General features: G+C 37.6%; 1 protein-coding gene and 1 long non-coding RNA gene across 2 annotated transcripts in view; both read left to right on the forward strand.

Moving 5' to 3' along the window:
* LOC115924210 (AT-rich interactive domain-containing protein 5B-like) overlaps positions 1-16367 on the forward strand; it is a 31755-nt gene extending 15388 nt beyond the window's left edge. The window contains exons 3-9 of the mRNA XM_030986110.1: positions 6579-6846; positions 8395-8634; positions 9573-9676; positions 10790-11015; positions 12106-12256; positions 12935-13118; positions 13609-16367. Of these exons, the coding sequence (XP_030841970.1) occupies positions 6579-6846; positions 8395-8634; positions 9573-9676; positions 10790-11015; positions 12106-12256; positions 12935-13118; positions 13609-15597 (3162 nt within the window). The 3' untranslated portion in view covers positions 15598-16367. The remainder of the gene's footprint in view (positions 1-6578; positions 6847-8394; positions 8635-9572; positions 9677-10789; positions 11016-12105; positions 12257-12934; positions 13119-13608) is intronic.
* A 3346-nt stretch (positions 16368-19713) lies between these two features.
* On the forward strand, positions 19714-21891 carry LOC115924211. The gene is made up of 2 exons (XR_004064212.1): positions 19714-20766; positions 21130-21891. It is a non-coding gene; the product is annotated as an uncharacterized LOC115924211 (long non-coding RNA).
* Positions 21892-25235: the final 3344 nt, after the last annotated feature.

Raw genomic sequence — 25235 nt, forward strand, 5'->3', positions numbered from 1 at the left:
AGGATAGAACCTTGTGGTACCTTGTGTAATAGAAGGAAAATTGGAGGAATTATTATTATAAAATACATACCGGTATTGAGATCTATCAGAAAGATTACTTTTAAACCAAGATGACAGACAAATTGGAGTGTTTTTCTAGTTTCCGAGTGGTGAGTCAACACACCGATTACTGAGCTAGGAGTCATTGCCAGGCATAGCGCCAGGTGGGGGGGGGGGGCATTAAATCGAAACTTTAAAAAAAAAAAGACGCACCCCTGACTTTGAATTTTTTTCAGCGAAAAAGTGCAGTTATTCTACATCAATTATGGTATATTAATTTTGTACTTTTAATATTTACTTGTAAATTTGCTTTTGATCTGGTTTGCTTTTTATGCCAATTTATTATTATTTATATTGGTATTATGTTTTAGTCAGTCATCATTGAGTATACACACTTGAATTATATGAGTGCATATTATGTACATCTTCTGTTTGACATTTAGAGACAGTCCACAAATGATATCATCTCTGTCGTACAAACAGTTTTACAAGCAACCCCCCCTCCTAACCTTACAAAAACCCAGCTGTTAAAGAAAGCGAGAATCATCGGTCTCCCATCTCCTAATAATGGATGCAAATCCATGCTGTTGACGTAAATTTCTGCTTAATGACGTGCACTACCCACACACAAGACATCCTAACCAAAATTTAATAAGGGATGAAAAAAAATCATAAAAAAAGAAAAACCTACAGCAGAAGAAAATACATTGTACAACTTAATGATGTTGCCGCAACTGGCACATCATGGGCTTATATATATGGAATTGTACATTGTATTAGGTTTGAGGCTTTGAGCCTTTGAGGTAAATTCATTACACATTACAGGCCTGCATATTGAATTGGAATCTGAGACAGAGTTTTCATTCATTCTCAATATCTGATATTCGCATCACGCTCAGAATCAAATACCAATTGATGCAATATTGCTGGAACAATTTTGTCTTGAGAATAAAGGATTTAATGATGTGTTCACTGTAATCATTGTTTGCATTAACATAAAGAATAATTTATCGTCAAAGAAAGAAAAAGAGATAAGAATACAAGTTTCTGCGTCTTCACAACATGTACTCACTGTACATGTTCAGTATAATAATGAATACGGAAGATACAGTAATTTTTTTTGTTTAAATTATTTTTTTGATAAATATTTTTAATTGATTTTGTTCTTTTTGAAATTATTATTCTCCTTTTTTTCTTTTCTTTTTAAAACAGTGATTTGCTTTCAAATGTACATATTTAGAAGAGGACTTAAAAACTCAATCACCTCTGCCTCACTAACAAGACAAATATAAAGTCTTATCAGAATTAATCTGGATATCAATTTTGAGCTCAGTTTCCTATTTCTTCAACTACCGTACCGTACATAACATGATGAATTCCGAAAGAAACCTGACCTTAGTTCATTTTCTTGGCATAATCCCTGTTCTTTCCATCAAGTGTGGATTTGTAATAAAGCATGGCTGATAGCTCCTGGATTATTACATGTATGTTGTTGAACATGTGTACACACACAGTCACACACTCTCACGCACGCGAGCAGAGCAGAGCGAGGCGGCTTTATTGAGATGCAATAGGATAGGCAGTTTGGGATGCAATACATCAAGAGCGATCAAGGTACATTCTTTCAAGTTCTAATAGCATGATAGGAATTTCATTACCAGTACACCAATTTGTATTTAATGTACCTCCACCCAGTCCCCATGTGGTGGCATCTTGTTAATACTGTACTATTAAAATTATTCATACCCCTACCTAGTTTTTGATTTTTTTTCTCAAGTATTTGAAGAAAAAAAAGATATATTTGTCCTGATTTGTGTTTCTTGAGAATGCTTACATCTTTAAGTATTCAGCAGTGGCCCTTTAATTCAACTGGCTGTCTATGGACATCACACGCATCCCTTGATTATAAACTCTTCGGCCTGCATGTATGTACCAAAGGAATGGCTAAGGCAATGATTATCATAAATTATTCATAGGTATTGTGAGTGTGAGCCTAGCTCCTGAGGATGATGTTCCACGAATATAGGAATATCAATAATATGCTCGGACTTGAAATTAAATCCCTTGCTGTTCACAGTGAATACAATTAGAACTTGCCAGTTGTATTGATGCATCATTACGAATAATGTCCATGTTTAACATGTGTACATGCTATTGGGCTCAAATTAATATTCAGTTGAGAACCAGTGTTCCCTTTCCCTTCTTGTCCTCTCTCAATTATTAAAAGCAGCAAGCAGTAAGCAAATTTAAACTGTACTGTCTTACTATGTAGCTAGGCTTTTAGTTCAGACCCTCTTTATTGGAATGTTGAAGATGTTTTACGTAAATGGTGAAAATATTCAAAGATCAAACAGAGGCAATGAATAAGGAAAGACAAAATGTGTGTAATAATAATACAAGTAGAATTAAAATAAAATGATTAATGATGATAATAATGATAATATTACTATTAATATTAATATTAATAATAATAATAATAATAATAATAATAACAATTCTAAAAGTTAAATTCATAATGATAATAATGATAAGAAGAATAAGCATAAAAAATAGTGAGCAGAATTAGAAGAATGATGATAATGATGATAATGATTACCGTATGTTAATAATAATAATAATAATAATAACAAATAATGATAATGATTAGGATAATAATGATGATGATGTGGAGGATTTTGATGGTGATTCTGATGATAATATTGTTGATTAAACATGAAGTAATAATCAACTGACATTAAGAGTACCAACATCAGGGAGACAACAAAAGGGAAATTTGTCTGTGGTTATATCACAATGCACTTTCAAACTTGCAAATTTGTGATTCACTTTGCTATAGTGATTTTATATGACCCATATAACTCTCTTATTATTTATTTATTTCATAAATCTCTCCATTCTCTTTTTTTTTAAATACTTTTCTGCTTTCACAAAAACAGAACTTATTAGGTTGTATTTCCCTTCAACAACCTCAGTATTAGTTTACATGGTGCCTGTAGTATGTGCAAGATGCCAAAAGTCTGAAACCAAAGACTACATGTATTATTGTAAACACCAAGATGGTGCAGAAGTACAGTATATTGCATGAGATCTATACTGTGCTCTGAAGAAAACCATGATAGTAGTTCATTGCAGAAATCCTATCCCTTGCACAGTAGCTCCGATATCTCTTCCATCTGATGGTGGCTGATATATTTAATTTCAGACAGGAAATACAATGAGATTATTTTGATGGCTATCAGTATCAGTGTTCATTATGAAGTATGAGAGATTAAATACAAAGAACAAAGTGCATTTTTTATTGACTTGATAAATTAAAATAATGACTGTTCAATGTTCATTCATTTATTGTAATAGTTATTCAACATTTAAAGAGAGATTTTTAAGTGCTCTACATGTGAACATAAATTGAGGAAACTATCATGAAATTTATACTGTCCGTGAAGTCAACTTATTAAAGGCAATTTGGGCATATTGAAACACCAGTTACAGTGCATGTAGGCCTACACATATACATTGTATAAATTCTGTCTTGTTTGTCCTTTTTGTTTGTTTGTTTCTTTTTATTATTTATGCATTTAACCTTACAGGTGTAGTTTAATACTCTTTTTGATAGGCAAATTTGTGTATTTACATTTCACAGTTTGATTACCGGTAACAAAAGGCACATGTACATAGCTTTTCTTTTGTTGTTTGTTTTGCCTTTCTACAGTATGGAGTCAAATATTGCAGTGTATAATCACCATATGTAATTCATATAAGGGGTTTGTCGGCCAAGAAATATTTTAGGAAAAAAGTAGTGGTTGAATGTTTAGTTTTCCTGCATGACAACGGATATATGCATTATATGACCATCGTGAGTCAACTTGGTACTCTTGTACATGACTTTTGGGTTCATGAAAGAGGGAAGTTTTATTTTATTTGTGACTAAACCGTGTCTTTTCCTCCTGAGCTTCGAGTCCAATTAAAATTCTGCCACTGGAGGTGGGTTCTGTCTCGGTGAGTCATGGTACTTGACGAAACCCAAGACCTGTTTGAGGATACAGAGACATATTTGCCACAAATATTGCCGCTAGATCGTCATAGCTAGATATCTTTATTCATGAGAATCAAGATCTTAAAAAGCCCTTCTGCACTACTTACATGTATAGCTACTTGCGCCCTCTACATAGCAAACAATGCCTAATCGGTGACCATTGGTCCCCCATGATGCCCTTTTTCTTATGTTAATCGAGAGCTGATTTGTTGAGATAATCACCTGTCTAGTGACCTTGAAGTGGGGGGGGGGGGGGGGTCTAACCCCTCCATGCCAAACTAGTTCAGAGGGGCATTAAAGCCAATTTAAATCTCTTTATTCAAAGAATGAATAGAATTCAACAGATATATCACATTCAATTTTTCCTTCTATTACTGTAGGCCTACAGGTTTTTAAAATTCCATGTAATTTAGGAGCAAAGTGCCCTGAGCCCCTTCTTTTCTATTCGTTGTTACAAATTGCCTTTGCCTACATAAATTTGGTGGCTCCTGTTTTTATAGGATTTAGGGAATTCAGAAGTCAACCGGTCAATGAGAGTGAGAGCAAAGACAGTAGGTTTATATTGTAGGGTCAATGAGAATGAGAGCAAAGACAGTAGGTTTATATTGATCATACCCCCCCCCCCCCCCCCCACCGTCCAACTATGAAATGTTATCACTATCATGGACCAAAGAAATACTGCATGGATTGCTATAGAATGATAATGGGTAAACCTATTACAACAAATTTAACATCAAATGGAGTTATCAACTTCAAGCCTACTACATGTACATACTACAGTGAAACCTGTCTATAGCGATCGTCCAAGGGAAACAACAAAATTTGGTCTTTGTAGACAGGTCGGTCGTTAAAAGCAGGTTTGACTGAACATGCATGTTTACTTCACTTTCAAGTGTGTGCACAGTATTACCCCTGATGGATGATTTCTTTAGGGTCTTGCAGATTTTTCTGTTTCCTGTTTAGTTCGATCATCAATAACTGCAGTGTAATTGTCATTTCCACATCTTCTCTGGCACATGTGCATTTAATATTTGTGTAAATGCCTTGCCCTTTATCAAGTTAGTATTAGATAGCATTGCGTAATTGCTTGAACAATCTAAATACCAAGGGAGTGAGTAAAACCATGGACTTACTAGGAAGTCCTTGGTAAAACAAATACAAATGTATATGTGATTGTTACAGTGCACAGGGAGAGAGGGAGGGAGAGATAGTATCATAGAGAGAGAGAGAGAGAGAGAGATGGGAGGGAGGGAGGGAGAGAGAGGGGGGCGGTGGGGAGAGAGAGAGTGTATGGAAAGGGAGGGGGAAGGTCATGTACTTGTCAGCGTATGAATAGAACATTAGGGATCATCTTGTTGGCTGCAACAATATTATTAGCCCAAGAACACCTGCCTTGTAATGAATGATTCAAGCTCCTTCAAATGGTCTCAGATGAGGCAAAGGTCACTCTGTTGTTTACCCCTAGGGTTTTCCTGTGGTCAGTGAATTGTCACAATTTATGTAGAGCATGTCATTTGTGACCAAAATATATTTTCAGGTGAATTGATATGATTCACCCCCCCCCCTTTTTTTTTGTGCTCATAAGGTGGCATTTCATCAATGTATATAAACTTTGTCTTTCTTCTAAAATTTAATACAGAGAATCATGAATCATATGCATGAAATGACACAAAATAAACATGATTCATTGTACATCTACTGGTATGCATGAACAATAGACCTTCATTCTAATATGAAATCTGTATTCAATGATTTCATTTTGTTTGCAATGAATACATTACATTCCCCATTGAAGGAATTTAAGCATTTCTTCAGGTACATTTGACTGGCCTACAATGTAAATTTTAGAAAGATATACGACATGACAGGGATGTTGGGGTAGGTTGGTGTCGTGTAGATAACAAACACAATAAATCTAGGTCAATGTCAGAAGGGTTATCTATGTGATAAATGTTTCGCATACAATATCATATACAAGGTCCTTTCAGGTCATTAGATTGATTTTCCCCACCTGTCTGCACATGATGTAGTAATTCAGGATTTATGTTGACAAATTAAACGGTACATTGTATTTAGCGCACTCAACTCCCCTTCTTAGCTAGTCTTTTGAACAGTAAACAATTCTTATAGTTATACTCATTGAATTCGTCTACATTAGTATTAATACTATTGTTATTGTGTCATTATTTTGTCCTTGCCTTGCAATCTCCATTTTTCCTTCTTTCTTTAATTACATGTATTTTGTTTGCCTTTATTGCTGTATTTCTTAATTTCAAAATATGAAAATAAACTTATTAAGTTAAAATTGTGCCATAAAGACTGAATATTGAATAAAATAAACCTTGAATCTTGAATGTACATGTGTTGTACTTGGGCCCACAAATGTTAACACTGAATCCCTCAAATGTATTTCATAGTATACAGACATGTGCCCTTACATGTATGTTTGTTTCTCCATTTATATTCATACTAATGGCAATACTTTTCTCATTTGTTAATCTTTCAGAATGAAGTGATAGCAGTCAACGGCAAGGCCATCATGAGCATCGAAGACCTCCTCGAATGGGTGATCATGGAAGATGTCAGGTGGATCGATGGTTTCCCCACGATCTGCCCCAGCGACCACGCCACCACTACTACCACCACAGAGGAACAGGGCGGGGCATTTACGTTCGAGGGTGTGGCGTCTATTAAGAATCAGGATGGAGATGCTATTGAAGAGTTACCATTGAGCAGGTTAAGGTGTACAGATGAACAAGCCACAAACTCAAACGGTCAGTGGTCTTTTGTAATATAAATGAAATCAATTTGAAATACCAGTAGCTATAAACTTGTATACATCTCAAACTGTCACTAACCTTTTTCTCTCATTTTTCTACTTTTATTTTAACCAACTTAAAGCCCCACTGCACTACTTGTAGCTATTTGCGCCCTCTATATACCAAACAATGCCTAATCTGTGACCATTGGTCCCCCATGATCCTCTTTTTCTTATGTTCATTGAGAGCTGAGTTGATGAGATAACCACCTGTCCAGTGACCTTGCAGGGTGGTCTAATCCCTCCTGTACACAAGTACAGATGGGCTTTAATATTAGGGTAGACTTTCCCTTTAATACCAGTCAATTATCGGGGTGGACTTCCCCTTTAAGGATAGTAATGAGAATAATTCCATTCAATGATAATTTGAACAACCGATACAGGAGAAAAGACACAGATGCCTCAATCTAATTGAGAATTTTCGAACAGATTGTAAGTTTCTTATTTTATTAGCCAGATGGGTACCATATGTTTATGACGAACAAAAAAAGAATGAGTACATGTTTACTGGCAATGTGTAAACCATATCTGTTGTTGGTGTTACATGTTTGTACCGGTATGTTTTTCAATACCATATACATGTACCATGGATAAAGTGAGAAAAAATTTAATCCATTATGCAGGAAAAAAAACCCATCCCTGTACAGGATTAACAAAATCAAATACATGTAATTTTGTTTGATTTTACAATATCAGAATATGTTGTTGCCTATCAATCTGATTACAATAGAGCATTTAAATAGCATTCCCCAAGTTGTAATAATAAATGTGCTTCTTGTGTGATATTTACACATGTGGAAACCAAATTATTGTGTGGATGATAAAAGGCAAGGTCATGAATAATGAATTGCCACAGAAATTCAAAATGGTTACCTAATCACTGAAAACATACAAGTTAATATAAATTCTTCCAAACTCCAAAGATTGCAAATGATGTACAATCTACTGATATTATGTGTATATTATTATCTGCTACGTGAGAATATTGGTATTATTAGAAAACAAAAGCATAGAAATAAGAACAAGAATACAGCAAAAGGGCATAATTGAACTGCAGCATTAAAAAATTCAAATAAAACTACTTTCAGAGTAAACACATGGGTATATTAAAATTTAAATGTATATGAGATAAATTGTGAAAATTCTGAACATTAAACAAGTTTGCAAACAAACTCGGCCCCCAAAAAAATAATTAAAACAAATTAAAAAAAATAGAAAGAAAATGAAACATAAAAGAACAGCAGTAAAACAAGACACAACTACAAGTTAAATAGAATATCTCTGAATGACTGTATCAGGGCTCCAAAGTACCTTTTTACTAAAGTGGGTCTCGGTTGTGTATGCATGAGCTGTACTCTTAAATTTTGAAATTGTGGGGGTCCGGGCAGACTCAGGGTGTCCATGTGAACTGGGCGCCTGTTTATAGTGTCAAGCCCTGTGTTGTACAGTATGATGACTCTGGTCCTAACTTTAAAAATATTTCAAACCCTTTTGAACATTCTAGAACCCTGCAAAGATACGGAAGAGGACCAGAAGCTGATGGTGGTCAGCTACCCCAGCTACTGCCGTTACCATGGCAACCTGAAGAGGATAGAGAAGCAGGGGGACAAGTGGCGTAGCAACCCCCTCCTGAAGGCCCTGGGGCTCCTCTCCATGCCCCACCCTCACACCAAGCTGCTCTTCTGCCGGGACGAGTTTGATCATCCCATCATGGAGGAGGACGAGAGGTTGTGTGAATATACAGGTAGGTGTACGTAGGATGCAGGCCTGATAATTACCCAATCTTATCCCTATTTTTTCAAATTTTCCTCTTATTTTCTCTATTTTCTTCTTATTTTCTCTATTTTCTCTATTTTCTCTATTTTCCCCTATTTTTCCCTATTTTTCCCAACTTTCTTACTCAAAAAGGGGGGGGGGGGGATGTTGTTAGATTCCATTTTTTACTCAAGGGGGGCATGGTTGAGGGAAAAAAAATTTTTTTTTTAGTGCTCACTATCACCCCAGAGGATGGTGAGACAAATATTTTACAGACAATAGCTCGATAAGCCTGTCCTCATCAGCTTGAGTTTGCCAAATAACCCGCTATTTTCAGACTCTGGATATTATCCTGATGCTCAAAATTGCGTCTCCACCAGACCAATACGCTCTTCATAAACTAGCTCGGACAGGCACAAATTAGCCCGCTATTTCCCAAATAGCGGGCTATTTTGGAAACAAGACCAAGACTTCTTGGGATGTTTTCTTGACCAAATATCCCGCTAATTGCAACTGCGGGCTGATGTAGACGCAAATTAGCTGGATAATTTGCGATCGGGATGGTTCAAATAGCGGGATATTTGGCAATCTCGAGCCGATGATGCCAGGCTTAGAGTAATCTTCTACACTAGGTGAATCCTTTGATATCATCACCCTAAAAATAACCTACAACCCATCACTAACCCAATCCTTTCCCTATACCACGAAATAGAGCCTGGAGCTACTACTGCAGTTGGCTTTGCAGAGTACTATTGGTAACTTGCTTGTATACTAACCTGACTTGCCATACCCTGAAAACATACACACTGTTTTGTTGCTTGGACTCTAATCAAATATAATGCCATTTTAAAAGTTTTATGTTTATATGATGATTGCATTTGTATATTTCTAATGTGGATATTTTGCATTTGATTTGATTTTGTATAGCTCCCAAACTGAAAGGTAGACCAAGGAAGAAGAAAGTGAAGTTAAAATCAGATGATGATCGGTATGAACCACCTAGAAATCACACCGGCTCACATAACCTTCAGGTGAGTTTTACTACAGTTTCGGTCCACAGCATCAAGGGCCAAACCCATATCTCCAATAAGGATAATGATGAATAGAACTGTTAAAAGTGGTCTCCAGGGCCCCGTCTTACAAAGACTTACGATTGATCCAAATCAATCGCAAGTCCTCCAATCAATCGTAAGTTTGTAGTATCCTATGTCTTATGTATATAATTGAGATTGATATCAACTCTTTGCAAGACGGAGCACTGGAGTTTATGAGGAAAAGGAATCGATATCATCTTGTTCAGCAATTAATGCTAATGATCCTTCCGTAGTTGCAGTTGTAGATATCATTGTCACTAATATGGGACACGCGCCCCTTGTAACGGTACATAAATTATTAGATTGATGCGGGTGACGCTTAATTAATGCCTGCACCAGGCAAATTTTCTTTTTCTATGTTCCATATGTTTTATACATTCATGACATGCAAATGAATAGTTAAAGTAAAAACTGCTGCAAAAGTAAATGACATAAGTTGAAGTTACGTGGACTACCTGGAGAATCACTACATAATAGATTCATGTCCATGATGGTTCTTACTTTTAATCAGAGTTTACTTTTAAAGATAAAGTTGAGTTCTGGTCATGCGATTGCATCGTGAAAGAAACGGTGTGGAATCGATGTAAAAAGGTTGATCATCTAGCGTATTGGTGTGTACTGCAAGGTTCTGGAATCATCAAAATGATAAGAAATTTGGCTCAGTCTTAAGTAAAGTTACAAGCACTGTACATAGAAAGATGTATATGGGGCTACATGAACATGTGGGATAAAAATCTGTCCCGATTTTTATGTTGTTATTTGCCATATTTAGAATATGAAAGCATTTGAAGAGCCATGCTTTTCAGGGAACATTTGTTATCTGATGTTCTTCCACACTTGCATAATAACAATGATAATGCTCACAATTTATGTTTTACCTCTTCCCAGAGCTCTACTTTCTCTTAAAGTATAAAGATTAAAATCCAATAGCATACATATACAGTGAAACATGCTTAAATTGCCTATCTGTTTTTGACCTAAAAATTAGGCGTGTTTTAATCCTAACTCCTAACGGAATATTTTATTTTGTTCATATCTTCCATTAAAAAGAACACCTTCCTGCTTGCTAGCAAGAGGACATACAGGGTCGGGTCACGGAGGTCAAGAGACCGACTGGAGCTTGGGTCGAGTGGGGCCGACACCCTGTCTCAGCTGAAGGCGGAGTTTAGGATGGGTAGAGTGACCAGTGAGGAGCTCTTCCTTACGCACCTCTACAAGTACATGAAGGACAGGAACACACCCATCGACAGAGTGCCACACCTTGGATTCAAACAGCGTAAGATAAAGATACCATGTCCCTTTTGCAGCCAACATCAAATTCTGTAGAACTTTGCAGGAATGTGAATATGTCATGTATGTCCTATCTGTGAAATTCAAACGTTAGCGGTGTCCTAATATTCAAATTATGTAAGGAAACCCGTTTACTTGCTAGACTTTACTGTCAGACACTATTGAGTGACAAAATGGCTTTTTTTTTCTTCTTTGGTAATAACATACATAACATGAGCTGTGAAGGGTACATGAGCATTTGTCTACATCAATAACCCACTTCTTGTATTGGCCAAAATTAAACTGATTGAATCTTTGCGCAGCATAAAACGTACGGTCATTCGGTACAATGGTCCGAAAATCAAACTATTTCTTACTGGCTCTATAGCTTTTAAGTCGATTTAACAACTAATAGTCGTTATTTTCCCACTTAAAGACATTTTCAAGCCCCCTTTTTTTAGGGAAGTTCTAAAGTAGTATTTACTTTCAAATGCCATTGGAATTTAACCTTTTCATTTTTTTGGCCTGCAAATTGGACAATTGAACTACTAAGAATGGCCTTTTTTAATGGATGGGGGAGGGGGGGGGGGGAGGAAATATTTGAAAGTTTATGAGTACTAGAGCCTTGTGCCATGCCCTGTTATTTTTAGTGTTTTAGATTACTTTATATTTGTTATATTTGTTATCGAAGTACCCAGAGTTGCAGGCTTTGTTTTGAACATAAATGTTATCTCAACAAGTCATGAAATTATACCAAAGCAACATTCACTCACACAAAATAAGACCAAAAAACAACAACTAAGTAACTTTAATATATGTAATTGAAAGTCAAATGATTAAAGCCTGTCTGCACTAGTTTGGCTAGGAGGGATTAGACCTCCCTGCATGGTCACTGACAGGTGGTTATCTCATCAAACCAGCTCTCACTTAACATTAGACAAAGGGGATCATGGGGGACTAACGGGTACCGCTAAGGCATTGTTTGCTATATAGAGGGCGCAAGTAGTTACAAGTAGTGCAGTCCCGCTTTAAACCACCCCAACTGATGTAACTTCATACAAATCCATCTTATTGTCTCTTTTTGTTGTTGCCTGCAGTTGATCTGTTTGCCTTCTTTGAGCTGGCTGTCAAGCTTGGTGGCTATAGGAGTATCACATCACAGAAACAATGGAAGGTCATCTATGATCAGCTAGGGGGAAACCCTAACAGTACCAGTGCTGCAACATGCACCAGGAAACACTATGAAAGGTTTGCACATAAAACTATAAACATTAAAACTATTTAAATCCCATCTGTACTAGTTTGATCAGGAGGGATTAGACCACCCTGCATGGTCACTGGCAGGTGGTTATCTCATCAACTCAGCTCTCAAGTAACATAAGAAAAAAGAGGATCATGGGGGACCAACAGGCACCGCTTAGGCATTTTCTATATAGAGGGAGCAAGGAGCTACAAGTAGTACAGTGGGGCTTTAAATTAAAACCCTTATTCACCTACCATGTATCGAGAAAAATCTTCAAATTACTAGAATGAAATGCTTTGGAATAGAAAAAAGAGATATGTGGGGAAAGTGTATTTACATGTATATATGTTTTAAAGACGGGTATAAAGCGCAGCTACTTTTCTGTGCTAAATGTAAATTTCATCTAAATGCTCGTTCATTAAGGGCACACAACCAATCAGTCAAAAGGTTTCTGCAAACAAACTGGTCTCCAAGAAAGCTTGGACCAAAGAAGGAGAACCATAAGTAGGACTTGGAGAATAATAGAAATGTAGATGAAGTACGGAATAAGATATGACCTCCACTGAAAACAGTATTTAACTACTGATGGAGCCACCCTACTAAAAAAAGACTAATAAATAAATAAAATAAATGTACTAGAAGGGGAAAAATGTTTTTAATCTTGTCGTCTTCTTGTTTTGTAGGTTGCTCTTTCCATTTGAGCAGCACCTTCGCATGCCAGACAAACCAGCAGACATGTATGGTGCAAAGGACAAGAAGAAGAAGAAGGACAAGAAAGATAAGAAGAGGTCGAGGGTGAAACACGTCAGAGAACAACTTCAGGAGCTTGAGGCATGGCGGCAAGCAGAGAGGAGAGCGCAAGAGCAGGTAAGAGATTGCTTCAAGTCTAGTATTGTGTTAAGCAGGGCATTTCAGAGACTCTAATCTATAAGTAATACCTTAGCTTTAGATTCTCCTGGCAAATGTAGGCCAATGTCTTGCCAAAGGACATTAGTGCCTTGGCGGGACTTGAGCCGCGGACCTTGTGATCCACAGTCCAGTGACGTATCCACTCGACCACGACACCTTTACATACAGTATATTTAATGATTGTGTCCATGGAGTTGTTGAAACCTATAAACTAAGGGGGAAATGAATTGGCTACCTTTTGCTCTTAGCAATTGTTGACAAATTCTTCGCATTAAACAATTAATTTGTTTAGGTAGGTAATGGGATTCTTATGTGAGAAGAACTCTGAAGGTTGTGATGCCTGGAGCTCATTACATTCTAAAGTACATATATTGATTGCCCTGCATACAGTGTCAGGATTTAATTTAAATTTTAAATCCATCCTTGTGTATTTCCTTTTTTTCTTCAGATGCTAGAGCAAGCAGGATTGAATAGTGTCGTCATGAGAGACACAAGTGCATCCGTGTCAACAGTAACTACCACTGTGCCAACGAGCACAGCCACTATAACTCCATCAATGACTGTCAGCGGAGAGGTGAAGCCTGCGATGAGCATCAACGGCATGCCCATCATGACCATGCCTCCCATGATACCACAGTCGCCCGTCGTTCAGCTTCAAGGGGGAAGCCACCTCTACCATCATCATCTCGGTCTGAAGAACATGGGTCCAGTCATCCTGGCCATACCTCAGGTACCCGTCTTAGCAGCTACAACAGTACCCAAACAGGAGAGGGAGAGTCCCGCACTGGGCCACCAGGCTGCTGAGGACCAGAAACAACCGTTGCAGCAACAGCCTGCTCCTCAGTCGCAGCCATCGACCGTTTTGGACAAGGTGAGCGGCGGGGCACCACTGATGCAGCAGGGAGAAATAGCAGAGGTAAAACAAGAGGAGGCAGTGCCTATCAAAAGTGAGAGAACACATTCAGTTATGAATAACTCAGTGGTCAAAGAAGAAAGAGGTCTTGTAGATCATTCAAGGCATATTTCAAGAGGAGTTGATAGCAAGCATGTTAGTCGTGCGAGCCCTGTGAACCATCTGAACAATGTCACTATGGGTGACCTGAGGTTAGGGAGTCAGGAAAGCCTCCTTCCACGCCCATCAGTCATACAGCACACGCATCCCAAAAAGGTGAAGCTGGAAAGTGATGTGCCATCGGGGTTGATCAATTCACCACTTGCAAGCGCTGTGCAACCCAACGACCTCATCTTACGCAACATGACGAAAGAGCAATTTGCAGCTGAGCAAGAACACTACAAGAAAGTGGTGGCAGAGATGCCAGGCTTGCTGGGAGCAGGACCACGGTTCCTATCACCGTATCATATGACATTCCTACCACAATCCCCTCTCCTCTACCGCCCTCCAGTAGAACTCAATAACCAAGCTGTTATGAGTATAGCCCCAACTCAGGTGACTAACAAATTAAGCCAGTATGAATTTGATGATTCAAAAAGCAAATCTCTTCTACCAGAACCAACTCCAGTCAAACCTCATGCTTCTATAGTACCACCAATACGTTCTTCCTCATCTGCTTCCTCCTCTTCCTCCTCCTCCTCCTCTGCATCCTCCTCTCGCTCGGTCAAGTATGAACCCGTTCCGGAGCAGGAGGAACCTTGTGACCTAAGCATGCCTAAGAAGCTGAAGAGGTATTATGACAATGTGCTAGAAGACGAGGTTTATGGGAAGCGTAGGCCGAGTGTCATCAGTAATGCCAACTTGCATTCCACAAGCAATGTGATAAGGAACTCTCCAGTGCATAGATTAAGAACTTCCGATAAGAAAGTCCGCAAGCGTTCCTCGTCTCCTCTCTCCAACTCTCGCGAGCACCATGCCATGCTTTCTTCCTCGTCGCCATTGCACTCGACTCATTCAGCCCCACTGATGGCTTCATCTTCCCTTCTTGGCATGGCACCTAAAGTGAAGATGACACCCAATCCTCGAGGTTCCATCACTCAGGGTATCATTGACCCAGCCACTAACCAGACCCATCCTTCCCTTCTACACAAACTCCCCGTCGTCGACCCCTCCAAGGCCCCCACCCCCAAATCCTTGGCCCAGGATCTCGTCCCCCAACATTTCCCTCTGGACTTCCCCGCAGCTCTCAGTCTTCCGATGGCAGTAGACAGCATGGGCAAGCCTCTCCAACCCCTGACTGATCTTAGTCACCTCTCTAGGTTTCCCATGCTCCCTTACTACCCTATGCTTCCACGCCCAACATTCCTACCGGCTGGGTCGCCCTTCCTGCAGGGGCTTGTCCCAGGTATACCTACCAGTCAGGCAGAGAGTATGCTACAGCAGGGGCTTTTCTTCCGCCCTCCGTTCCCTTTTGCGCCATCGGTGCCTTATAGTACTGCACAGCTTCCTCGGGACTCCACCCAGGCCTCCTTGTATAGAAGCTAGTCATATCATTGCTGGACATACACGCTTAATTGAAGGTTTAGATGACCACACACATCTCCATTATGTTTATTGGGAGAATTATGGAGGTTTGCTTTATCTTATTGATGTATCGTGAGACGGACCCTGTGTATGCTTCCAAATATATTGTGCAGAACCATTCCACAATTTGTTCTTGAAGGAAAATTTTATTGCGGAGAGAGTATGCACATTTCTTGTAAATTAAACTACACATTCATATTGACGTTTGTACTTCTGAACCACTATCGACAGAAGTTTACAAACAGTTTGTACCGTGACCTATAATTTGCATTTGTGACCTTTGAACTCAGGAGACCTGTATATGTGGCAGGAAGAAGCAGGCACAGAAGCAGAATCATGTATTGGTTGCTTCGAACATTCATGTAGCACCAACATTATATATCAAGTCTACAGAAATTTAAATGTACACGTACTTCATCAATTACATCTACGTGTAAATGTCCAGCTTGGTAAATACAGTTTGTCCATATGTTACTCGGTATCCGAGCCGAAAAAGACAATAGCACTGCCGTAAATACGATAAACATCCATTGGGCAATTGCACATCAAGTTTCGTTGTCACGTATGTTTTCCAGTTTGTTTATTGGTCAGTTTTTGTTTATTTTGTAAGTCTTCCATCATGTGCCTTGTATAAAATTTATATTTTTGCACAAATCAAGTGTTTTATACATTTTTCACAAAGCCTTCATTCTCATGAAAGTAATATTTTTCATATTTCATTTTACATTCGATTTTAAAAGTTTATTTTGGGGTATCGTGAATTTGTGATCCATTTGTTTTGTATTTGTGTGTGGATGGGACATTACATGCCATTGCCATTGTAAAGTATGTATTATTCTAAGATGTTTTGATGTTCAATTGTCATAGTTGTCATGTTGCTGCGATTTGAATCATGGGTATTATCCGTCTTCTTGAAATAAGTAAATGTCTTAGATTTATTAAGTATGTTCCTGTCTATCAATCCTAAACTCCTGTCAATTTTCTCACTCTTTGTTATACAAATTCAAACGTTAATAGAATACCATCAAAGCAGTTTTGCAGGGAATCCATTTCAAACACAGCAAGTATGTACATCTACCAGTAATGATGCCATTGGATGGTCAATCTTACACGTACTAGACATTTTTAGGAGTACACTTTTTTATTCTAGCAAGTAGCAATATCAGTGAGATTTAGAGATCATGGTGTTGATTAGAAGATAATCTTGACAGAAATATGACACTGAGGCCAGTATTCATAAATGTGAATTAACATTAAAGGTAATACAAAGTTTTGGTATGGGGTCATGAACTTGTTTCAAATGAACATATTGGAAGCATATACGATCCTACAATATTCAGTGATCGTTGTCGCGGTCGAAATCGACTCTAAAGTTATAAAATTGTAAATAATAAACACTTTATGTTGAATAGCTCCCTCTCAAGGTCAAGATATTAATTAAGCTATAAAACAATGTTTATAGACTAAAATCGACCGATTAGCTATTCTCGATCGGAAATTATATACCACAACTACATACTCCGAGATTTTTATGGTCGCAGCTACCATTGTACGGCCGTAGGAGCTATTTGAAATTTATCAAAATTTACCGGGAGCACCGGTAAATCTTTATATTCAACTTTTCTCGAAAGCAGAAGTGTTTTAGGGGCTCAAATTTCTGGTGTTTTTAAAACATCCACAGGGCATCCAAATATATCAAAATTGTAAAGAATTACTATCCACCCATTTTTCAAAATTTCCCAAAACTTTGTAATACCTTTAATCCAGGTTTAAGCTATACTGAACTGAACTGCTACAGCTGACCTGAGATGGTGCTAGAGGGGATTTGTAGTGCGTGTAGTACAGAATGGCTTTAAACCCTGACTGACGTGCTAGATTTAGTCCTCTAATTTATGGAGCGCCAAATTCCAATCTCCGCATCCCTGGAAATACGATCAATCTCTAACTACATGTACAAATGGAAATCATTGTGAAATCAATTTCTGATTTGAAAATCATGACTTGATTAATTTCATTTAATCATATTGTTACAGGCATACGATCATTTGTATGGAGTAAAGAGATTGAAATTAGGCGCTCTATAAATCATTGGACCTTCGGCATGATTAAACCTTAATCCAGGATAAACTTACGTATGAATACTATGACCTAAAGATGGTAAAAAGTGGACTCTGATTGGTAGCTTTTATCTTAAAAAGTAAATATAGGAATTATAACAAAAAATTGAACTACAGGTATGTTTAAGCCTCATTCAGGTCAATACGTTCTACCTCTGTTGATGATTTAACAAAAAATTATGGGGATTTACTTCTGATTTTCTTTTCTCTTTTGATGAAACTTCTGAGATGTATGAGTAATGTCACATGAAGGACATAAATAGTCTAAGGAAAATAGATCTCAGTAACTACCTCTGAAATACATTTTGACAGTTAGCCCCAAAGGTCAACATTCTCAAGGATGTAGCTAATGAAAAGCAAGATGTTCTCAATAACAAACACAAATGACTAACTTTTTGATACTATTTATGTTTCTTTTTCATGCCCCCCCCCCCCCAATAAATTGAAAAGTCTGTAGCTTATATTCATAAAATAAGGATTAAAGAGCCTATCCCATTGATGGATAATGATGATGATGATGATAACTGCACGTATAAAGCATTCCCAAATTGGTCTTTTGAAATTTATTTGAAACGGGTTTTGGAAAATTGATTTTGGTGATTCTGAACCAAGAAAATTGGTGCTTAAAGCTCATTACCAGTAGCAAAGATTTTTCAGATGGGAACTTTAAGACCGAAATCCGATCCCCTTTCCGCAAAATTTTCTGGAGACCAATGGGGACGACTTGTTACTGTAATCAGTCAAATGGGGCCGGCCTTCCCACATGTACATGATCATGTCACCACTTACGTTACCATTGCCATGCCTATACAATCTTTAAGTATACAACGTGTAAAATGTATTGAAAGATTGATTCAGTTTGCATGAATATGCCTGTGTGATCATATCATTATTTCATTACTTTTCATACATGTACAAACCAAAGTACCCATGCTTCACGTTCACTACACTATGTGCTAAACATACATTAGATGTTATCGACTCTTGACAGGTTGGACTTGATAAATTGGGATTTATATTGCAACTCAATCGAGGGAGATGGGATTCATATTTCAGCTAAATTGTTGGATCCTGCAAAATTGCATAATGCCTAAAAAGTTATCGGCTGTAAGAAAATGATGTCAGGATAAATAGTTTATTTAATGCACCCCCCCCCCCCCCTCCATAATTGAAATATGCAAGAATAGTTTCTACCTAAAGTGACTCTCACACTCTGCCGTGTAGGCCTACCGTGTGCCACCGTGCGCGAAAATGTCTGCGGACGGTGGAGAACGGCGAGGGCACACGGTGGTTCGTTATCAAAGCGGGCAACACGTTAATAGGGCGTTGGCGCTTATTTACACCCGGTGGGACCCGGCGAAAGTTTTGGGCATGTTCAAAACTTTGGCCGGCTGGCACCGGCCGCAAGTAAGTGGCAAGAGGACGGTGTTGAACGGTATGAGGACGGTATGAATACGTTATGAAAACGGTCACACTGTATGGACACGTTCACAACACGCTCATAACCCGTTACAGAACGGTGATGAAAAATAGAGAGCGGACTGACCGTTGCCGTTCAAATCGGGGTATTTATGGCAGTCGTGTCATGACGTCAGCAGTCCGGGGACTCGCTCACAGGACGCTCCGAGCGGTGAGGGGACGCTAAGTGACCGGTAGGTGGCTGCTACAAACCCGGTGCACACGTTCGAGACCCGGTATGGGCCCGGTGTGGAAACGGCCAAAATTTTCAACAAAAGTCAATCTGCGCGGTGAAGACGGTAGAAGCACGTTCAACACCCGGTATGCGCCCGGTGAGAACGGTCAGAAGATGGCAACGAAACGGTGAAAAGATTAATTTTATGATTTTTTTTTTGCGGCCGGGGACAAGTTCGTTCAAAACCCAACGTTCTGGACTCTGTTTTTTTTTTAATAGCCCGGCAGGTGGACGGTAGGCCTACACGGCAGAGTGTGAGAGCTCCATAAGAAACAAGCCTAGCAGAGGCACTCTTTTTCAGTGCCACTTTTTAATATGTCACATTACATTTTTTGTTAGTATTGAAAATATTAAGTGTTATGCAACAGTAAGACTATGAAGGGTTCATTCATTCTTTGGGAACATTTTACTCTGGTGTTAAAAGCTGCAATAATATCTTAATAGATTGTCGTCTATACAATGTCTGCAATTAATTAAATGAATGATGTGATTTTTGATAAAGCTAATTTTTAAAGGATGTAAATTATGAAGATAAAATACTTGATGAAGGAAGAAGTTTTTGCTGAATAGTAAATTAGGCCATCATACAATATATGGTTGCTTTCAAAATCTGTTGTTTAAACAAGTAATGGCATATTATTGTCCGTTATGTACACAAAATGTTTACGGTTTAATTAATTTTTAATTTCCCGGAAGAATAACAAATCTGATTAAAAATATATATTTATTTGCGTTGGATTAACTATACCAATACATTTTGTCATTTTCCTGCTACGGAGTTCACCAAGCGAAACTTATCGAGTCAAAACATTTAATTTACTAGTGAACAAATGTGCAATTTGTTTTCAAACACCACATTGCTTTTACTGCATGTTGTTGTCTTCCAATTCAGTTCACAAATAGACAGTTTTAGATGGGCAACACATTTTTATGCTCCAATCATTTCATACATTTGGGTAAACTCGATAATGTCTATGTTATCAGTATCATACTAACTTTTTTTTGTAAGCTGTTTTTGGTATGCTATTCAATTAAACCTTTGTGAATAATGTAAAAAAAAAGAAGTGTCATTTTCAGTGTACAGTGAGCTACCGGTATATGTATGAGAAATGTATGCAACATAAGTGTCATTTTTTTTTGGACTGGGTCATTTATCGAAGCCAACTTGCCAATCGTTATAGAGTAGTCAGTACCCTCTTGATTCCCCCAAATTATTGTTTTTCAAGCCTCTCTTTGTAAAACATGTTTTCTTTCTATTCCTCGAGATGGCGACATCACTCTATCTTGTCCCATACGTCACCAACTACATGTACATTAAAGGTAAAGACCAGTATTGGAAACGCCCCAATTTCAAAAAATGAAATGGAAGTTCTCATTACCAATCATGTGAAAGAATATGTTTTGACTAATACATGATGATAACAAATTTGCCGGGAAACCGCCTACTAATTCACATATTTGGTAAATTTGTTTCTCTCATGGTCTGTGAGAGATATAGGGTAGTCCCATATACATCTTTCTGTGTATAGTGCTTGTAACTTTACGAAGAATGGGCCAAATTTCTTATCATTTTGATGATTCCAGAACCTTGCAGATGCTAGATGCTAGATGATCAACCTTTTCTGATCGATTCCACAACGTTTCTTTCACAATGCAATCGCATGACGGTCTTTACCTTTAAAGAGTTTACATATCTGATGATGATATTATCATTTTGGAGGTGAATTGTTGCCAAAAATGCACAAAATTATGAACAGACAACACCTAGACGCCTGGTTAGATATCCTTGTCTTTATGGCTGCCGTTAACATGTTTGTGCACTTGAGCCAAACTGGCTTGTACCTCAGTGTGAAGAGACTCGTCAACGCACCTCTGGCCGTCAATTGCCTGCTCTAGTATTGATAATTTAAAGCGATACTGAACCAATGAACTTTCTGCCCAAGCGTACTGTTTATTGCACAGCGCCATCTCATGGTCAACTCTCCAACAGCACGTAACTCGATACCTAATTTCCACTTTGCAGACAGAGAAGTCGATGCGAGAACCAACAGCGCAGCTAGAGAAGTAGAGAGTTACGGGACTATACTGCTATAGATGACCTTAGATGGTGCTGGAGGGGATTTTGCGGTGGTACATGCACTTCTAGTACAGTATCGCTTTAATTAATAGAGTATGCTTTTGCAGTGGGTCTCTATATTGACAATCTTGGCTTTGATATTTGAATACTCCAAAACTGGCATTTATGCTTAATTGTATCAAAACCCCTCTATTTCTTGTAAAGCATCTGTTACTTATTGTGTGTGGGAGAAATATCAGATATTGAAATTATGGTAGGGACAATTTTTTTATACTCCAACTGGAACCGATGTACTATTTATATATCATGTCGTTTGATTATGAAAGTAAATAAAAACTATGCAGTATTTGCATAGGAATTCTTCAGAACTGCTGTGCATTTTGTTTTATTGATTATGTATGTGTTGGTTTAAAAAAAGTATGGGCCAAACATCTCAATCTTGGATCATGAATTTGTTCCACCCCAAAAAGCTTTGTTGAAAGCTGTCCAGTGTGGAATGAATTGAATGAACTTCAATCCCTAACAGTACTAGTAGTGTTAGTTATGATCCATTATTTTGTACTTCAATTGATCCTCTAATCCATTGATCCTCTATGGCAGGAGAAAAACTTTTTATTTTGTCAAAAGGTACAGGGTTAGGGCAAGGTTTCTGACATATGGTTACATAGGTGTGGGATATTGGCCACAGAGTAATTGTCATTGAGAATGTTGAATCACACAAGAATTTGATTTGAATCTTGCCTTATTCTAATGTAATAAAAAGAAAAAAGTATTTATAATAATAATAATAATAATAATCCGTGTTTTTATATAGCGCTCTATACACCGATCCAACGATGTGCCTAAGCGCTTTACAGATATATTATTACCCCGGTCATCGGATTCAGGCTTACCCGCACGCAATGTGTGCACATTTACCACTCCCGGGGAGCATTCCAGCCAGTCGCCATTTTACAAGCGCACACTTGCTCGACTAACCACATGAACGTTCACATCCTACCGGGTACCCATTTAACACCTGGGTGGAGAGTAGCAAGTGCAGGTAAATATCTTGCCAAAGGATATTAGTGCCGTGTCGGGATTCGAACCCTCGACCTTCGCATCTACAGTCGAGCGCCTTAAACCACTCGACCACGACATTCCCACTTAAAGGAAAATTCAACCTCAATAGACAAAAATCAGACTGGTAAAAGTTGAATTAAAATCTGACAAAACATAGGAAAGTTATCAATTTTAAAAATTTGTATTCGCTGAAGGCAATATGGGCTCTTCAAATTGACTGAATCTTAAATGTTCCTGTGAGGCAGTGCCGAATAACTGTCCCATTTATTTCAACTCACAAAATGGCTAAAATGTAAATGTTTCAAAATGTTTGAGTCAGGAGGGTCTTTTCTCTCAAGAGCACTTATCATATTCTTCTTCTTCTTCTTCCAGTTAAGTGCCGCTTCAAGGTGATGAAGATAATGCGATCCTTAGTAAATTTAGAGTGGTAAACCCAAGGGAAATGGGACTAAGGAGAAAAACAGAAATTAATCATTTTTTTGTAAACAAGAAACAAAAGCGTTGTACACGACTACTTGTCACAATCCATTGACCAAAATGCCAGTTTCAGATTCACAAACCTGGTAGATTTAGTTCTCTCATTTTTCAAACATTCATAACTCCCTTTAATGGTCCAATCAATGTATTTCAAACTTTTGCCATTCTGTTTCTCTCATTTTCTGCTCTCACACAAACTAACTCATTACACAGTTTGGATTGCTGTTTAAAGGTACTATGTCCCTTTTGCAGCCAACCTCAAATTCTGTAGAACTTTGCAGGAATTATGAATGTGTCATGTATGTCCTATCTGTGAAATTTAAACGTTAGCAGTGTCCTCATATTCAAATTATGCAAGGAAACCCGTTTACTTGCTAGACTTCACTGTCAGACACTATTGAGTGACTGACTGGCTTTTTTTCTTCTTTGGTAATAACATACATGAAAAGAGTTGTAAAGGGTACATGAGCATTTGTCTACATTAATAACCCACTTCTTGTGATGGCCAAGATTAAACTGATTGAATCTTTGCGCAGCATAAAACGTATGACCATTCGGTACAATTGTCTGAAAATCAAGACTATTACTTTTGGGCTCTATAGCCCTAAAGTCGATTTGACAACTAATAGTCGTTATTTTCCCACTTGAAGACATTTTCAAGCCCTACCTTTTTTAGGGAAGTTCTAAATTAGTATTATCTTTCAAATGCAGTTGGAATTTAAATTTTTCATTTTTTTGGCCTGCAAATGGGACATAGTACCTTTAAGAGACAATAATTTAAATTGACAACATCAACTCGTGCCACTTCTACAATCTGTTCAAATTTGTATGCACAAACTCACAACACCGTCTGATTAGAGCAGAAAGGCATTAACTCAATGTAAAGTGCTGCAACACATGAAATTTACAGCTTTCTTGCTCTCAACAGACCATACCATGTGTGTGTGTATGCTAGGGTGTTTGTGTGTCAGTGTGTGGATGTGTGCCTGTATCTGTCTATTCATAGCAGCTGTTAAGATGATCACAATTTCCTGATTTATATTTAATTTTGCTGTCTTATAATTTTCTCAAATGTTTAGATATTTCTCTAACAAAGTTGTAAATTTTATATTGTATACCGGGGCCCTGCCTACAAGCAACCTGCTTAGTAAGGGTATCCCTCCATGTTTATGTTTATATTATTATTTTAATACAATGTGTCAATACTATGTTATATATTTTGTTCTTCTTTTTAAAGATGGAAAATAAATTGAAATTGAAAAATTGAATTGAATATCTACAAGGTATATTCTCAATGCAACGCAACTTTCATAGGCGCACATTAGGATATCTTAAACGGGGACCAAGGAACCTATTTCAAAGAACATTTTCATTTACAAAACATGAAATTTCATGTAAATTAGTGAGAGCTTGGAAATTGATGAAAACTACAAGTAATATACTGTATCTAAGGCAAATGAATCAAAAAAGTTCTGAAGACAAATGTTTATAGCAAGATAAGCAAACTCATGTTGCTTTTATTGGAAGTTTCTTCATACAACAATATCATATTGCCTACAAAGTTTACTTGCAATCTTGCAATCCTATAAATAGAAGTCTGTTATGCATTTTAACAATAGATTCACACTTAATAGTACAAGTATACAAAATAGCATTATGACTTTTCTTTTTTTTAGAAAATGAACCCACACTGCCCAAAGACAAGGCAAATTTCTGTTTTACACTAGTACTAAATGCATTTTATAATTTTATACCCATGCATTATTCATTTACAAAATGTGATGTGTTGACAAATACATGCCATATGAATACAAGTACACATATATGATAACTTCTTTATCCCGCTGTACATTCTGTACAGTGTATCATCAAATTTTGCTCATCAGTTTCAACACAGTTAGATGTGTTCTATACACTATGCAAATTGCTGATGTACATCAATATTGCTTTGAAGGCCATTCATTGGAAGAAAAACATTTTCTTTCTCATATTTTGGTCCATATCTGCCTAATTCTATGTAAAAAAAAGAATTACTAATTTCATACCTAGAAGTCATGTTTTACACATTCTCTTTCTCATTATTTACTTCAAATTTGATGCAGAAAGTACCATGATCTGCCTTATTCATGTTTACATTTGTCATATAACAAGATCATTACTCTATATTTTTCTA

Source organism: Strongylocentrotus purpuratus, unplaced genomic scaffold, assembly GCF_000002235.5.
Source record: "Strongylocentrotus purpuratus isolate Spur 01 unplaced genomic scaffold, Spur_5.0 spur5_scaffold_15, whole genome shotgun sequence".
NCBI lineage: Eukaryota > Metazoa > Echinodermata > Echinoidea > Camarodonta > Strongylocentrotidae > Strongylocentrotus > Strongylocentrotus purpuratus.